The following is a 19,330-nucleotide window of genomic DNA, read 5'->3' as shown; positions in this document are numbered from 1 at the left end:
CCGCCGCCGCCGCGTCGCGCGCCGCCGCGTCCAGCTCCCGCCGCAGCTGGTCGTGCGCCGCCTGCCACCACAGCTCGAGGTCGGCGCGCGCCTGCGCCGTGAGCGTGAGGCGGCAGTCCCTCGCGCGCTCCAGCCGGCTCTCGCAGACGTGCGCGGCCCTCGCCAGCGCGCGCGCCAGCTCGGCCTGCACCAGCTCGCGGCCGAGCGCGTCGCGCGCCGCCGCCCAGGCCGCGCCGCCCTCGTCCGCGTCGGCCAGCGCGCCGCCCAGCTCGTCCAGCGCGTCCGCCTTGTACCGCTCGACGGCGGCGGCGACCTCCCGCTGCGCCGCCTTGAGCGCGTCCAGGTCTGCGCTGTGCGCGGCCAGCCCGTGCGCGCGCAGGCCGCCGGCGCCGCGCGCGCCTCCCGCGTGGTCGACGCTGCGCGACAGGATGCGCGCCAGGTAGTCCAGCGAGCTTCGGACGCCGCTCGCGCCGCTCCCGCTCTCGCCGCTCAGCTTACACTTAAGGTTATCGATCGATTGACTAGTTTCGGTTATCTCAGACTTTATTAAGCTAGCGAAGAACCGGCTGCCGTCCGGGGAGTCGAGCGCCTCCTGGATGCGGCCGACGAGCACGGCCTCGTAGGCGAGCTTCTCGGCGAGGATCTCGAGGCTGCGGCGCCGCGTCAGCTCGCCGGCCTCGTACAGCGCCGCCTTCTTCTGCGACAGCTCCAATAGTTTCTCCCTCAGCTGCGCCTCGAGCTGCAGCACGGCGCGCGCGACCGCGTCGCCGCCGTCCGCGCCGCCGTCGCCGTCCGAGCCGCCGTCCGCGCCGCCGCCGCCGTCCGGCACGCACTTGTCGCAGCACTCCTGCAGGCGGCGGCTGACGTCGGTGAGGCAGCGCTCCATGGATCGCATGCTGTGTTTCTTGTCGAGGCCGGGCGAGGGCGAGGGCGAGCGCCGCGAGCGCGCCTGCCGCAGGGCGCTCATCTGGCAGAGGCACTCGTTGACCTTGTCCCTTGAGAGCATGACGGCGCTCTCGAGCGTGTGCAGCCGCTCCAGCAGATGTCGCTGCGCGCGCGTGCCGCACGCCGCGTCCGCGCCCGCCGGGCAGCGCGGCGCCGGGCTCAGCGACTCGCACGAGTTCGTGAAATCTCGCCGGTTCTCGATGGCCGACGCGACCTTGGTCTCGAGCGACGTCAGTCGGACGAGCATCTTCATCGGTTCCGAGCTGGTAGCGCTGTCGAGTGACTTTCTTCGCAACCGAGCCGCCAGTCTCTTCGCTCTCTTTTCTTCAGATGTGCTCTCGGATTTCGACGTTTTCTCTTTGGCAGGCGACGCGCTCTTCGATGGAGGGTTGATGATAGGGGCGGGTTCCCCCGTTTCTAGGAGCGTTATTTTGTTCTCTAGTTCGGTCAGCTTCTCTTCTACCTCTTTACCTAACGTGAAGGATTCTCTCCCTTTGAGGGACAGGCTGCGTCGCTTCTCTCTCGACTCCGACTTTTGTATTTTATGCTTCAGCGTTCGCACTTGCTTGTCCGAGGCCGTCAGTTTCTGCGTCAAGTCTAAGATGCGAGCCGCCATGAGATCGATCTCTGATCTGCTGCACTGTTCGCGCAGCTTCATTTCGTTCCTCAATTTCATGTTCGTTATTTCCAGCTCGTCGTACATGTTGTGCGACTCGCGGAGTTCTTTCTTCATAGCCTTGATCTCCTGAATCGCTTTCAGGAACCTTCCTCTCAGTTCGACATATTCCTCGATCAGTCTATTCTTCTCTAAAGATTCCAAGTTTAGGTCTTGGTTGAGGTTGCTGAGATCGCTGAGCGAGCCGATGCTTTTCCGTTTTTCTCTGACGGGCGACTCGGACGCCACTCGCCCCTCCAGCTCTCGGATCCTGACGTACAAGTTATCGTTCTCTTTGACGCTCTTCAGTAGCTTCTCGTTAAGTTCGCTCAGCTCTTGCTGCAGCTGCTGCACGGTTTCCTGCGCGGACGCCAGTTGCCGCGTCAGCAGCTCGCAGTGCTCCGTTGACTCTTTTAAGAAATTCTGCGTTTCCGTCAGCTTCGTTTCCCACGTGGACTTGTCTTGATTATACATCTGCTTTATCGCATCTAAACTTTCAGCCTCTTTTGTTCTCATGGATAATTCTTCTTCTTTCTGATGTAACGTTGTGACTAAATCTTCCATTTTCTTCTCTCTGAGCGCGGCCTCGGACTTCAGTTTCCGCAGACGCGCGAGCTCGGACTCGGCGGCGTTGACGTCGCCCAGCGCCAGCTTGAGCTGCCGGCGCAGGTCGTCGATCTCTATGGACTGTTTGTCGACGTAGCTGCGTTTTCGCTGCTCGTTCGGTTTCTCATTTTCGTCTATTTCTTCGGTTCGTTCTTTTTCTTTGGCGAAGTCTATTTCGTCTTTATCGGTTTTGGGTGTTTCTCGTGAAGGTGTCTGGTGGCAGCCTCGCGCGCGGACTTTCTCTTTAACTTTGCTGATGGGCGTTCGACTCAGTATCGGGGATGACGGGGGCTGGGGCGCCATGTCGCCCCAGTCGGCGCTATCCCTGCGGCCTCCCTCCGAGGCCGTCCTGTACTCCTCGTCCGACGAGAAAGGCGCCGATCTACTGGTGATGGGAGTGACCGGGGTGATGGGTGACGTCGACGACTCTGACGCTTGGTCCACGGTGTCGTCGCGCAGGATCAAAGACAGCGGTTTAGATTCGGGCAGCCCGGCGGTTCTTCGCATCGCTGACACCCAGTTGGCTCGTATACCTGCCGTCACTGCTGACAACACGATATGCTTGCCATCCCAAGTCTAGAAAAGAAACGAGTCGTTAGCATCTCAAAACACACCTTACACTTTTCACTAATTACCTAGGTATACGTACCTCAGTCTCAAAAGCGTATCCGTTAGTGGACGCTGAAGTAGGCAACTCGACGACTCTGGAGATGCCGCTGAGGTCGATGACGCCGTCCATGAGCCCGCGGTGCTCGGCGTGCGGGTCACGGAAGTATAACAACGCGGCGCCACGCAGCACGAACCAGTGGCGTGACCAGCCGGCGCCGCCCGCGCCGCGCCGCTGCAGCCAGCCGGCCCGCGCGTGCAACAGCCGCTCCGCTGGCAGCTCCACGCGTCCACCCTCCCCCGCCTCGCCCGCTTCTGCTGCGTCCGTGGGCTCGCTGCCCTCGCTCGCAGAGCTCGAGCTGCCTTCTTCCGGCGGCACCGCGCCGTCTGGTGTACCCCGAACCTTTACAATTAAATGAGTCAGAAATTAATACTTACGAGTAATTCCAGGGTCCAGTAATGAATAAATGAGAAACCGCGTTATAATATTGGCTTTTGACAAACGTGCCCAAAATCAAAATTAAAAACGTGCGCGGTTTAATAACAACGGTACCTACTTTCCACTTTAGCCATTGATTTCTCCTTGTAAGATTTTGAATTAGGGATGTTTTTTTTTACCGTGAAGTGATAGTGAGAGATCGGGAGTTCTTGCGAAATAGCTTGCCTGATGGGGGTTATTAATTACCTAGTGGGAATCCAGTTGTTACCTATGGCGCCACGCAATTTTGGTGCTGCCTTTCATAAATATTCGCGAAGCGATATTGTGTAATTAAATACTTAACGGGAATAACAGTCCTTCCTCTTTAAGATAGGTCTACTGTACCACGACGATGTGGTACGATATGTGTGTGGGATACTGTATCACGATACGAAGTTATGATTTGATACGCGATACGCCGTGATCGCTCTCGAGGCGGATTTCCCCGATCATCAAAGGGGATACAGATAACGTCCACATTTAATGATACTACGTTATGATACGATACGCTGCTACGCTAAGGTTAGTATGGACGTATTTTTTCACGCGACGATGCTAGTGATACGGTGTGCCTAAAGTGAGCGTCCATACTTAGGATACGCGAGCTCGATACGATACGCGTGATCGCGATCGGCAAAATGATACAAATGTGGATCCAGCTTTACCGATCTTGATACGCGTATCCGATCGCGAGTGTGCGGGGCACACACATAATAGCACAGCACACACATAATACAAGCTGGGGCACAGGCATAATATAAGCGCATCAGGCGAGCAATCAGATTGCGTCCACAAGATCGCTAGCTTGATACGCGTCAGTGCAACGCGACGGAGATACGATACGACAAACTAATACAAATGTAGACGCAGCTTAAGACTTTAGAGCAAAGATCTAGTGTTGAGTTACCGGCAGGCGGTCTGGCGGCGGCAGGCGCGTGGGTCGCTCGAGCGCGGGCAGCGCGCGGCGGCTGCGCGGGCGCGTGAGCGAGGCAGCGATATCGCGCAGCTGCTCGTCGTACTGCCGGTGCTGCTGCTGCAGCAGCGGGGACCGCACGCTGCCGGCTGCAGAGGAGGCAAAGCCAAATTAAAGTACAATCTATTTTTTTTAAATTATCAATACCAAATGGACGGATGACGTGGTTAAAGTCGCGGGTTCACGGTGGAAGCAAGCCGCTTCCAACCGAAGCAACTGGAGGTCTATCTATGGGAGAGGCCTATCCAACAGTGAAATTCGGTTTGAACATATCCGTCTATCTTCAAACCCCGAGGAAGGATAAAAGCTACTTTTTATCCTGGAAAAATGTATAGTACCCGCGCTGTAGCGATAAGCGATTTCTACGCAGACGGAGTCGCGGGCAACAGCTAGTAAACTATAAACGATTACTTTCCTCCCCCTGACAATGGCTACGGCTATGCAACAAATGTGAGTTCATGCAGCACCTCCGCCTTAACACTGTAAGAACACACACACATCACACAAACCCAACTATAATCACCACAACGCTACGCTGACTGTTTCGAACTCAACCAAAGTTCATCATCAGAACAACACAAACACAACCGCTCACCGTTCTACCAGATGTTAGACACTAGCAAATAAATATGTTTTCATCACACTTGCTCGTAAACAGTGTCGTAACATGCAGGCACCTTGTCGCACCTTGGCAGCAACCCCCTAATAAAACCCTCGACCTTAACGTGCTTGTCGTGAAACCCATGGTCGGTAAAAGAGTCATTGCCCGTATTAATTTTCTTGTCATGAAGCCCAAGGTCGGTAAATGAGTTTGATACTGCATGGCGTGCTGCTCGTGCTGGCGTGCTGGTCGGGCACATTCTGCTAAGAGCACATTCAGCGGTATCGGCAATTTTTGAAAAAGTATTAGATTTTCTTTTACAAATATACAATTTTACTCGCAAATGTGATGAAAAACATTGTATGTCGCACGGGCGGTACTAGAATTACGAACATCGACTCATTAAAGCGGTCAGTCTTCGACTTCGGGCTTCTAATAGACTCTCGTTCGTAATTCCTTATTTACCGCCCTTAGGACACAACGTACTATTTAGCCTCTGGTCAAGTTAAAAGTAGATTAACTCACGGTCATCGCTAGCGGTGGTGGTAGCCTGCTCCGCCCAGGTGTCCCGGCGGCGCGAGCGCGCCTTCTCTTCCCCGTTGATCTTGTCTCTTGTAGGCGGCGACGCCGAGGACACTGGCTGGTCCGTGTATACTGTGAAGAAGACAGGCTGTTCAGTTGGTGTATGGGTGTAAAACTTAAGATAGACCCTTCATTGAAGATGAAACTACCGTGAGAGTGAGATTCACTCATTGGTAAATTATCATCATATTAGCCCCCATAGACCTCCAGTTGCCTCGGTTGGAAGCGGTTTGCATCCACCGTACCACGGATCGGCAAGCGCAGCGTAGGACATCCACCAACGAGACGAACGGATGACCTGGTTAAAGCCATTGGTAAAATAAACGGATAAATCACGTCTCGGACTAATTCGTAGTCCTTCCTTTAAGAGTATACGCCACGGTGTGGCGTTCTCCTCGTGAGTTATAAATCCGTTTTATTTCACCATAGACCCTTCATGCATGCGTGATCATTATCAGCTGGAAGACCACTGTTAAACAAAGGCCTCCTACAACGCCACAATGAACGACAACTCGCCACTCGCATCCACCGGCTCCCGCGATGTCGTCAGTCCATCTAGTGGGAAGCCTACCCACGCTTCGTTAAAAACAATGTTTATCCCACTTATATTATAAATGCGAAAGTTTGTAAGTCTGTTTGTTTGTTAACTCATCAGGTCTAAACCGCTGAACCGATTTAGATGAAATTCGGTACACATTGAGTCCCGAGAAAGGACATAAGATAGTTTTTTATCCTGGAAAATTACATAGTTCGCGAGATAGCGATAAAAGAAGTCGCGGGCACCAGGATAGTCACTTATAAAGCCGTATCACACATTTTGCGGTACCAAGTTCCACAACTGAAGCACTTCTGCATTTGAATCATAACAGTCAAGCACCTCCAGCACTGGGTGAATGCAAGGAAAACTCGTGTGACTCAATTTTCGTTACTATAGTGAGACTAACCCACACAGCCCACATAAGGGCCGTAAAACAAGCTCCTCCAGGCCGACAAAGTGCCAATAATTATCGATCATTTAAATCGTTCACACCTCGCGGTTTTACCGGCACTATAAACATATGACGGCGCATTTGAAGCTAATGCGAGATTTTATTAGCGGTATTTCGATGGCTTGAGAAATTTATGATGGACAATGTTGCGTGGAATGTTACTTGAAAGTTAATTGGTACTTAACATATTCAAAGCATACAAAAATTTGGTCTTGTTAGCCTGTATTTGTGCCCAACTGCTGGGCAAAAGTACCTCCTGGTCTACGTCTCTATTCAGAACGGTATTCTGATACTAAGTCAGTTCTGTGTCGGATTGTTCACCCATTCCCGCCTCGATTTACCTCTGTGACAATTAAGCTCCACCATGTGGCTGAGTGCGCCAATCTTTAAGAGTGCATCCGGCCTTCATGCCGTGCTAAGCCTCATCCCGTTTAAGCTTGCTAGACGCTTGTTAAAGATGTGGTATTCCGAATACGAACAATCCTTTTAACAATGAATATGCAGCGATCCATAGAAAAGAAAGAAAGAATACTTTAAATTTATTTGCAAAAAGATCGACACTGTTCTGCCGGTTACAAATTAAAACAATAAGCCTAAATCTTATACAGTCAAATAACTCAAATAGTGAAACAGCATAGCTAGCCATGCTTTATTCCACAAATAGCGAATTCGCTGTAAGGACGGGCATAAATTTGGTCAAGATAAGTCCCTGTTATATTTAATACGCACTTTTTATAGATGTGAATCATTGTATCGTGCTTACCAGTTATTTTTAAACTATGTATCTGTAAACTACAAATACTACCTTAGATAGTAAGTTCTCAAGTAGGTAAGTAACAAATCGTCTAGGCCAAGATGATGATGACAACTTCTGCCTCAGTACGACTCGCACTTGGCCAGTTTTTCTACTGGACACTATATAATATAGCGCTATCAGTACTCGCGTCACCATCCATTGATTAGTGTTAACTGGCTAGGTGTGATGCGGTCTCTATTTGTTTGTTCGAATAGACGGAGACGGCATCACATTTACCGTCGTTAACTCAATATGAAACTCTCAATATACAGCTACGTTTTACAAAAACAAACTGATTGGTTTGCTCCGGTATGCGCCCGCGGCTGCGTTGCTACTCTCAGATTTACTACCCTGTACTATTGACAGCTACAGAACAAGTGTAATACTTTAGCCTTATTTTTGTAGTATACGATGGTTGTTCAGTAGTTGAAATAAGATGCTATTGCGAGAAAAACTAGCCAAGTGCGAGTCGGACTCGCGCACGAAGGTTGCCTTACCTACCATTATCTATACCACATTAGACAAAAACAAACACGTTTGTTGTATGGGAGCCACCATTAAATATTTATTTTATTTTAGTTTAATTATTTATTTTTAAAGTGAATATACGACTAAATATTCTATGAATATTTCAAGCGTCTACCTGTTGCCGTTATTAATATCCAGCAAAAAAAACAGCAAAAAAAAAAAACACCTTTGTAGTATGGGAGCCCCCTTAAATATTTATTTTATTCTTTTTTAGTATTTGTTGTTATAGCGGCAACAGAAATACAGAATCTGTGAAAATTTAAACTGTCTAGCTATCACGGTTCATGAGATACAGGCTGGTGACAGACGGACGGATGGACAGCGGAGTCTTAGTAATAGGGTACCCTTTGGGTACGGAACCCTAAAAATTGACACATTCGTGTTTGATAGCAAGCGGTCAAGTTCCCAATCTGCAATGGGCTCGTGTGGAAACTAAGGCCTGTCCAGCAGTGGGACGTATGGCCTGGTATGGATCGAGAAGTGATCAACCGCCCGGCTACGGCTTACTTAGTGCGTAGTCGCATCGCAGGACGTATGTTTAAAAGTAAATCATCACAAGGCCTTGCAGCTAGGGTTGCCATATGGAAAAATTAAAAGTCCTGATAATAGTTCTGAGATCGCCATAAAAGTCCTGGTATTTCTTGTAATAGAGATTTGGCGTCGCTTGAACGGCACACATAAGTTTTAAGCAAGAAAATTTATTGAGATCTCTTTAACTGTAATTCATCGTATTTTAAATTTTCTTGAAAGATTTGATTTTTTTGAATATTTACTACTTTCGTTTACCATTTCATTCATTAAAACTGTACAAACTTTGTAATAATCGAATCATGAAAACATATTTTTAAGTTTTAATCTAATGAGATCATTTCTAAAAAACCAGGGCCCCATACACGGGACGATTCGTCTGTACGATCCGTCGCTTCAGACCGATCGGAACGACGAATCGATAGTGTATGTCAAGATCGTTAACGATTTACTTCATCGAAGACGATCTCGAAAATCGCAACAAAATCCCATGCAGTCATGAATATCATAACGATGAATCGACAGTGTATGGCTCTTTACGATCAATCGTCACGATTTTCATCAGATCGATCGTACAGACGAATCGTACCGTGTATGGGGCCCTCACTTGCCAACTCTGATCGTAACCAGGCAAAGGGTCAAAATCCTGACATGTCAGGACAAATCCTGCCATATGGCATGGCAACCCTATGTGCAGCTCCATCCCAACGACCGCATCGCATGCGCCAAGGTCGGCAGATGCAATTTAAAAAAAATACTCACCCTTTTACCTGATTATTTACGATGCAAATGTATCGAGAAATATCTCGGCGGTCTGAAGATCAAATAATATAAATGAACTGTCATTATGTAAAATTGTAGAGCTGCTTCGCCGAAGCGTTTACCTGCGCGCACGCACGCGGCGAGTTAGCAACGGCTCAGATAAAATGTAATTGTCTCATTAATTACTACAGACGTATTATTCAGAGGGAGTTTTTAAGTACCTTTTTCAGTCAAACGTCAGTGGTATGTCTTTTTGACCCTGTTGCGTGAACGATTTTTTAATGTCGGTACGTTATTTTCCTTTCGCTTAAAGTGTTCTGTTCTGATAAAAAAATGATAAAAGCTAATTATACGGAAATACAACAGTGGACATTAAACTTATTTTTAAGATTTATATTCAACACTAGCTTTTGCTCGCGACTCCGTCTGTGATAAATTCGTTTCCAGGATAACAACTGTCCTGTCCTTCCCAAGATTTCAAACTACTTATCTATACCAAATATCATATAAATCTAATCAGCGGTGTAAGCGTGAAGAGGTAATAGATAGACATACTTTCCACATAGGACGTCCACTGTTGGACATAGGCCTCCCCCATAAACCATGGACGTTTAATATGTATTTAATATGTTTATCCGTTGCCTAGTATCCATAATAGAAGCTTTGCTTAGTTTGAACTTGGCAATATTTATTTATGCCAGATGCTATAAATTATATAAAATCTCCTGCATTGCTTCTGTTAAAAACAGGTTGCATCGCCCGTTTGTCCCGGCTGTGCTTTCCTAGGCCACGTACGCACTATACGGCTAAACGCACGGTTTTAACTTACCGTAGGTACCTCTTCGAGACCGACCCAAGGGCCATCTGTTTTTCGAGCTATATAGCCTGCCCATTGCCACTTCAATGAGCTAAGACCCTTGTTCTTCAACGTACCTATCTCCTCATTTCTGATTTGATTCCGCAGGAATCCCCGAGCATAACTCTCTCCATAGCTCCGAAAAAACTGAATTTGCAAAGAGTAAAGCGCTAATGTGAATATTATTCAGGATTTTTTAAGTTTTGATTGATCAATATTTTCTCACATTGATGTCGTTGATTATTATATTATACAAATAGTTTCAAATGTCAAAACAGCTGTATGATGGTCTGAATACTGAAGCTAATTGAGCTACGCTGAAAGTGTCTTTTCCAATCTCGACATTGGCGGAATCATCGATAGTATCGATGGAGCTATACTTTCAAGAATTGAATATAAGCTAATTGAGAGAGAGCACGATAAATACAAACTTTTCGGACAAAATACGATCGAAAACCATTAGCAGCACATCTTTATCGCAGCTCAGACGATATTTCTCGCACCATGTAATGGCCTCTTTATCCTAGAACCCTAGGTTCATGTGCTAGACGCCTAACGTTCACGACGGCTCCCACGGTAGCACTGTAATTTTGCCGAAGGGTTATTTCTTTATTGGAAATGTATGTATGTAAATGTGGTTATTTTCAGAACACACGGCGGAGACTTTGTGGTAGTCGCAAGTATGAATCGAGTTGTAGGTTTTTTCCGCTCGAAACTCATTCAACAACACGAATCGTAAATATACTCGTAGAGATGTTAATACAGGGGTTTTTCTATGATAGTTGTTCATTGATGATTTAAGTTGCTAAGAAAACCGATTTGTTTTCTTTGACACCGTCTCTGCTTTCATTGACTATACCTACTTAGATTGTCAAACTCTATTAAAATTTTCATTTTTAAAACAAGCTTTTTTGTTGACTGTACTTGCATTGTCATCCAACACATGTACGTGTACCAAATTTCAAGTCAATCCGAATACTATGAGTGGGTCAAAATGAACTTGCAATATTTGGCCCAAAAATAAACAGGACAAGGTTAAATAAAAGCTTGTAAAATATATGTGATTTGACATCTCAAGTTATAAAAAGACTGTTATATATCATAGAACAATTACCATCCAATAAACAGGGATGACTGAATCGTAAAAACGTCAAAACTAAATTTATTATAACAAGGTGTTTAATATTTACGATCCAAATTGATGTGATCAATTTGGATGGAATTTTGCAACATTTATTAACCCGAAAATAGACATAAGAAAGTAGGTATAATTTAATACATTTAGAGTAAGTTGCTTGCTGTTAAATATACTTTCTGAATTAACTATACACCTTGACGTACACAGGAAAAAACAGTCAAGTACAAATCGGACTAAGGCACCGAGGGTCCCGTAAAAATTAGTATCCATGAATATTTAGTGTTAACAGAGACCTTCTGAAAGGGCATCAGACCAGAGTATTTGATATTTATTTTAGCTTGATACCTCCATGCGTTCCTGAGAAAATTAATCTTGACAGACAGACAATAAAGTGATCAGTGATAATACAAGGGCTTTTTCTTTTGAAATACGGAACCCTAAAAATGGCCAAGTTTAATAAATACGAATGAGGCCCGTATACAAGGCGGTGTAAATCATCGACACCCACTGCGCGCGCGCATTGTGCCCCCCGCGACCCCGACCTAGGCGAGGCGCAAATTAATATCCTAGCCGTAGGAGCGCTGTCACATGTCGCTTTAGAAAGTGTAGTCGCGTACCGGACTTGGCTCTGATTTTACAGATAAGGTCATCCATAACTTCGATTTTAGTAGATACTGTGGTAAAAGTGATGGTAAATGCCTTGTTAACTCTTAAAGTTCAGTGTCGTCACCGTCACACACCTACGTTAACTTCTTACCGAGGAGTGACGTTACGGGCGTTGATTGTACTTCGACGCGTTTCAACTTTGTAATTTCTTGTTTGATTGACAAGCGAAAAACTATGCGTCGAATATTTTCTGATATAATCTACATGACGGACTATATAGTTTCTTTTTTAACCAGGAATCAACCCAACTTCATTCATAAAAAAACAGTTTGACTGGTTTTTTCTGATTCCAAAGCTACAAATACCTAAGAACATAAATAACGATTAAAAATGATTCAGTCCAAAAATCAACGTTGCTAAGCCACATATTAATGGTGCAAAAGTTCGCCGCGGTCATTTGGGCAAGTTGAAAAATCATTGGTGAGGCAATGACCTCGAGGTGACTAATGACATGACTCGGAAGCTTCGATGACGGCTACGTCACGGAGTCATGAGCTGAGGGGTGGACTTACACTGTCTGAATCATCTGTCATCTTCTTTCTGGGAAATCGTCATCGCAAAACAGTTAAATTAAGTTTTTGTTACGATAAACTTTTATGCGAGCTTTTTGGTGTCTGTACTGTCATTATCATCATTTATATCCAAGTACCAAATTTTAAGTCACTCTGATTTCTAAAACTACAAGGAAAATTACAAGGTAAGTAAAGTCAGCATCAAAAGTAGCGGATAATTTTCTACTTTGTCACATTAACACATTTATCAACCTTGTATGGATCTAAGTACGTGGCTGTAAAACGACAAAGTACATAAGTGTGCAACTACTTTTGATGCTGACCCTACAAGCTTAGAAAGCTCGTATCTCATTCATGATTGATAAACTTATAACGAGAACGTAATGTCTTATATTTCAAGGTTCAACTTTGTTGACTTATCAATGTCGAGATACGATCGGAGTTCAAAGTGACGATTATGTAAATAGTCTAAGATCCGAACTAGAAAAGATCTTCACTGGTATGATAATAGAATGAAATGTATTTTAATATAATAAATTTAGTATTTTAGAAAATATATTAGAAATGGATTTGCTAAAAAAATCCTGGACAGGCTATTTTTAATTATTAAAAAAAAAAGATTTTTAATAAATTTTTGTTGCATCATCGAGATTATAAGACAATTTTACATTAACTTAAAAGTATAATACATATAGAATATGTAGACGTTGGGTTTGCTATTGTTTACCTGGACGAACTACTGGGTTGCCAGGTATAAACTTAAACAGGTATGTCGACGTCATTTACTTTCACTTGATAAGATAATAGAAAAAATTGTATATCAACGTAAGCGCCATTTTATTGTGAACACGTTGATATAGGGTTGTCTGCATTTAATTAAAAATCATTAAAAATAAAATAAAAAAAACTGCCTGTCCAGGATTTTTTAGCAAAATCATTTCTAATACGTTTTCTAAAATACTAAATTTATTATAAAAATACATTTCATTCTATTATCAGACCGGTGAAGATCTTTTCAAGTTCGGATCTTCTACTAAAATGTACTACCTACTACAGTTACTGTACAGGTACTGTTACAGTTGGTTTTAAACGTAGTAATTTGACATTGGTTATTCAGAGCACAGTTCGGATACTCAAAAACGAGACGTGTCACAAATTACATTGAGCTCGAGAATCAGACCGATTGCAACTTATAGTCTTAAATTATGAATGCCGTGTAGTTCAAAATTATGGCGCAAGAGTCTCACGGATCGAATTTTAATAAAAATTAACGACCCGATTCTGCGAAAACTTTCGCTTGTTTCATGCGTTTTCCAGCAAATATTGAGAAAGCAATTTCCTGTACGAAATACCTGTTGGATTTGGTTAGTGAGGGACCGAACGTTCCCGTTCTGGTTTCGGCCATTTCTGACCATAAAATGTATTTTCGGCCAGTCTCGTTGGCCTAAAATACGGTTGCGCCAAATATTAGTGTTCGTAAATTGTCCGCGTGAGTTCGGGGGTTTTAAATGGTTTAAATATTGCGGTATTGCTCCAAAGTTTAACCCCCTTATTCATAAACGACAATCAAACCTATTTTAGTTAAAATGCCGCTAAATTAGTTTGTCCTTATCTGTCACTTCGACATTTGTATTTGTTAGAAAGGGACAAAGCATTTGTTAGTTAACATAGGCTTGTTAAGTTTTATGAATAAGGGGGTAAATATTTAATTAAAATTTAAAGTTAAACCGAGGGCTATTCTAGTGCATAATTTTTACACTTGCGTTCATTTTTGCTTTCGTGCATACTAATTTAATTCGGCAGATCTGCCGAAACCGAAATAAAACCGAATATTTGGTCGGACTCTACTTGACCGTCTAGACCCTATAAGCTTCGCGTTCGGTACCCGCATATTACGCAAGCATAGTATAGCGAAATTATGACACAGCACGTACAAGATAATATTACTGCATTTATACGCTTAATTATCGGCATCAGTGTGTTGGGCACGGGCAGTACAATGGGCACCGATTAAAGATCTATGGCCGCACCCGTATCTTAACGGTTATAATATTAAATTATAGATTCTATTATAATAAACAATCGGGAAATAACAAGGGTTTTTGATTTCAGTGTTGACTTGAGATAGGTACGAGTACTTAGTGTCAAATCAATCACAAAAAAAAAACGATCTAAATGTGGAAGTAAACTGTTTTTTTTTTTCGATTTTATGTCGTCGAACTGGCGAGACACCGCGTTAATTTAGCCATAATTGGTATAGCATTCAAAACTATATTAACAGTTGAAATCGGTTTATGCGTTTGTTAAAAAATACACATTTCTAAATAAGCAAAATGATAAGCACTAAGTAATTGAGCTAAATAAGGAAAACAACAACGGCTAAAATGAACAAAAACACCAATTTCCCCGCATACACTTAACGGTTGGCTAGTTTTCGGTGTCGCCGCTAGAGGGCCCCACTTTCCGCGTTGCGGCGCACGCGCACCGAAAGTGAAACCACACCTGCTTCGAGGAAATGCTGATACTGCATCAGTAAACAGTTTTTTAAGCGGGATGAATGAATATTGTATTCTGAGCGAAGCTGTTTTTTTTGTTTTTTGATAATCGAGGAATTATAATGAAAATTTGTTTTAAGTGCGTCGGAATGATATTAAAAAGCTGAAAAGTAGAAAGAAGGGTTATGTTTATGAGTTCAGTTTATGTAATATGCAATGTACATAATGTACATAATTTTATGTCTACTACTGAGGACGATCTTGGTACCGATTATGTATATAAGTTAAAAATACAAAACTACTATACTGCCCTACTAAGCCAAAAGGCGTTATCTCAAAAAAAAATCACTTGAGTTATTAATACTATTGTGTAGCTTAAAACATTCTGCATCACATGGTGTAAATGACAGAAAAGCAGGCAGTATTTGAGGCAGTATATAAAGCTTTTCATTTAAGGTTTAACATGTTTAACTAGTTGACAAGATTAAATTGGGACTGTAATATTTTGACTCTACTGTTATTTTCACCACTTCCTTATTTCATTCTCGAGTGTAGCAATTTGAAATATTAATATATTAGAATAGGAAAAATAAAGTTAAATTAAAGTTGTTTATACTTAATTTATTTTTACTCCTTCGAGGAGTAAAATGTTTCGATTTGAATTAATTACTTACTTACATTCATTCACAAAATCAGTTTCTTCAGAATACCAAATTACTTATAACTCAACAACAAAGTTGTCGCATCGAGCGGCGTCCTAACTCTTCCAAAATTGACAATATACGATACCCAGTAACACCGATACGCTGCGTAGGCGCACATTAACTTTCGAAACAACGTCGTAAATTACAACGAACATAACTCGATTCGGCGCCTTCATAAACACTAAACATTGTAAGTTTCTTTGGAAATTAGTCACGTTGTATAGACGAATAAATAAACGGCGTGTGGCTCCTAAATATGTCAACCTCGTTACTATATTAGGTGTAAACTTGCTGAGTTTCGTCCGTCTACGGCGAAGAGGGAATATATTTTCAAATAAAAATAAGTCAACCTGCGCGCGTAAAGCATTATATCTAGCAGTTAAATTGTTATTCCCAGATTTTACTCTCAGGGGGACTCCCAAAACTTAAGTTTTGGTTAATTCGAGCCCGGGTTCATACCTATGAGCTTTTCAAAATTAACTGCGATATCACATTGGGAATTTACCATGGGATTTTCGAGGGAAAATATCTCGATGATACCTGCATCTGCATGCATACATCTAAATAAAAATAAATATTTATCATGGGACATTTGAAACCAATTGACCTAGTCCCAAACTAAGCAAAGCTTGTACTATGGATACTAGGCAACGGATAAACATACTTAAATAGGTATTAAACATCCAAGAACCGAGAAGAAACATTCGTATTATTCATACAAAAATGTCTGCCCCGGCCGGGAATCGAACCCGGGACCTCAAGCTTCGTAGTCAGGTTCTCTAACCAGTTGGCCATCCGGTCGACAAACAAGCCGAACTCATGGTCTTACTTGTGGTCGAAGCGAACTTATGTTCAGTGTGAAGTGCTTAGTATGCATTAGGCCAGCGTAAGAACTACAGCCCGATACTTCTCTCTCATTCTGAAACTCTTTTCACACCGACACCAATAATGTCGAGGTGGAGTCAAATTACAGAAACCTGTAACGGGCTGTTTGATTTATATGCATAGGCCGACGATAAGAAAACGAGATGGCATCATGGTTTACATTCATAAGCATGAAAAGCCCAGTCCATCATTCCATAAAAAGAAGCTTGTGTGATATTCCAAAGGTCCAGCGGCCTATATACGAAGCTTCATTCAAATGCCAGCCTTCTTGTAAGTATACAAGAATAACAAACGCAAACATACACTCACTAACTCTCGCATTTAAATACTGATGTATCTGTAGATACATCAGTATTTAGTATTTATGTGTAGATATTAGTATTTAAATCGTGTTTGCCAAAAAATGATCTTAGGTCAGCCCTAGTGGGTCCAACCACAAGCGCGCCGGCGCCGCGCCTGCAATCATGTACTGTCTGCGGTCAACACAAACACTTATTTGCTCTATGCCTTTCGGTGATTGCTTGAGTAAATATTGTTACGACGGAAAAAGGGGGTACTTAACATGATTACAATATCGGGGAGAAAGAGACTTAGTGTCAAAGCCACAGATCAAAAGTTTCGGGGCAGATAGAATGAACAAATGAATTAAATTGAACGAGAGTTTACACTGACTTAACTACCAAAAACCGGCTGAACGTAAGTCGGACTAGCACCAGAAGAGTTCATCAAGATCGGGTAAAAATGGCGATTTTTTTTTATGACATATGAGCAAATCGTCAAGTAATCTGCTGGTAAGTAAGAACCGCCACTCATTGACACCCGCAACAGTAGAAGATGACAGAGAAAAAACAAGTTTCACGTCCGCAACTTGCACCTATCGGTTCTAAGAAAAAGTTCTCGCCACTTATCATTCCTTTCGGTGACAGTTCTTTAATGACTAATGAAATTTCTCTTGAGCGTATTGCTTCCTTATTGGTAAGTATCACTTACTTACACGTCGTTGTAATTCCGTATCTTTAGATATGCTACTATTGTTAACAAACATGTGAAAAAGCTAGATAAACTTTTTCTTGTACACCAATTACTAGTGTTATTCTCCGACTTAGCTCCTGTGAAAGAATAAAAAAATTACTAACTCCCCATCCCACGGAAAATTCAAGAAATCCATTCTTAATGCACCCAATTATCCTCAAAATCAAAACCTTAACATTTATTCGCTAACAGGTCGTCAAGAATGATAAAATTACTTACACATTAAGCACATTTTATTTGAATTTTTACATAAAAATAAAAAAAACTAAATATTAACTAAAACGGGCTCCTCTTCCAAAGGCAGCGCAGCGCGGGGCATTGTGTCCTAAGACGCTAGCGGCCTTGCCTCGTTGCACTGCAAGGCTCAGTCTTTGGCGAAGAAAGCCTGCTCTTTGGTCGCCGATATGCCGATTAGTTTTTCCGACACTTCTTTCATAATTTTTTTGTTCGGACGACCAAGGCCCAAAGGTTCGACCGCAATGCCGCAAAAAAGTAGTTGTTCCTTAAGAAGGCATATTGCGCACTTGACGGTTTGGGCATCGTCTGCAGCTTGTCCTGGCTTCGTGCACCGTTTTGTACATTTATTTAGTCTAGTTAGTATTAAAAAGAAATTTCTTACTAATCATCACAGATTTCTACATTTATGTTCCTTCTTGGAATTGAGTTTTGGACTATGAAATTTATGTTAAATTTGCAAACTTTGGTCCCGAGATTTCTGTAATTCGACTCCATCTCGACATCGGTGTCGATGTTGATTACCTAACTCGCACAAATCTCATGCAGACAGATTTATTAGTAGTGTGAGCGGCGCACCTAGCATCACGACTTGAATTATTAATGTTGCCAAATATCTTAGGATATTTGCTAGTTTTCACGTGTTGCGTTAAAGCTGAGATCCTGGTTGTAAATGAACTTTACCATTGTTTTCTTTGATAAGTAATTTATTTATTAGTCTCGAGGTGCTGGATACAACTAGATTTAGATTTAAGCTTAGTTCAGCAGTGTAAAAATGTATGTAAAGTCAAGCTTCGATCAGAAATGGCTAGTTTCTAGATTCATTTTTGATATAGCAAGTGGTATTATATTATACAAAACATGGATAAGTGGTTGTTGTTGTTGTATTTTGACGATAGCCTCAAGAGTTTTAGGGGCTGTTTCTATTCGAACAAAACAAATAGAGACGGCATCACATTTAACCGTCAGTTAAGACTAATCATTGTGTGGTGAAACAGCCCCTTAATGTTAGATTTCTTGCAAAGAAAATGTTTATGTATAGGCAAGAGGACCTGTAGGTGGACAGCTTATGACACTTGGTGTAAAATGTTAATTAACTACGTTAGAAAAAAAAGTACATGATAGGATAATTAAAAGATAAAAGTAGTAAATGATAGGGCGGTTCACCCTTTAAGTTGCATTAAGGAACAGTCCCATTCGCGGCGGTAATCTGTAATTAGAGAGTGCTCTAAACGATAGATCAGTAATTGCGATCGCCAGGTGCGTGCGCGCGCCCAGGACGGGTGTGGCGCCGGTTGTAGCGGGAGAAAAGTGCAGTTTATGTTTTATACCGCTCAATACTTGATCAACCCATATTAGATTCAATTTATTAGGTAGATTATTAATTGATTCGTATGACGTATTTAGATGAAATTTTGTGTGTATTTAGCTGTATCTTTGGAATATCACAGAGGCTCCTTTTATACCGAATTTTCAACGCAATCGAGATGTACATTTATGAAGTTCTGTAATATCAACAGTTAAGTTTAGAAACGTACAATTTTGCATGGGTCTTCTTTATCTGTTTACACCATTAATGACGGCGATGGGCGCCATGAGCACGTCATTTAAAAAGTTGAGATTCGGCAGGTCAGAAACTTCTACAGTGCCAATAGAATAGTGACGCCGCCGCTGTGCGTGGTTGGTAAGACGTCAGGTATATAGATAAATCATTCATAATATTTTAAACCTGTTTAAAAAAAATACCTCGTTGAGTTTC

General features: G+C 43.0%; 1 protein-coding gene across 1 annotated transcript in view; it reads right to left on the bottom strand.

Moving 5' to 3' along the window:
- Positions 1–19,330, bottom strand: part of osp (myosin phosphatase Rho interacting protein outspread) — a 463,581-nt gene that overhangs the window by 9,922 nt on the left and 434,329 nt on the right. Inside the window, 4 exon segments of the mRNA XM_074087517.1 lie at positions 2–2,782; positions 2,856–3,215; positions 4,198–4,352; positions 5,390–5,518. Coding sequence (XP_073943618.1) covers positions 2–2,782; positions 2,856–3,215; positions 4,198–4,352; positions 5,390–5,518 — 3,425 coding nt within the window.

The sequence above is a fragment of the Choristoneura fumiferana genome, chromosome 5 (assembly GCF_025370935.1).
Source record: "Choristoneura fumiferana chromosome 5, NRCan_CFum_1, whole genome shotgun sequence".
In the NCBI taxonomy this organism is placed as follows: domain Eukaryota; kingdom Metazoa; phylum Arthropoda; class Insecta; order Lepidoptera; family Tortricidae; genus Choristoneura; species Choristoneura fumiferana.
The sequence above is the reverse complement of the archived record's forward strand: the minus strand, read 5'-3'. Positions and strand labels throughout refer to the sequence as shown.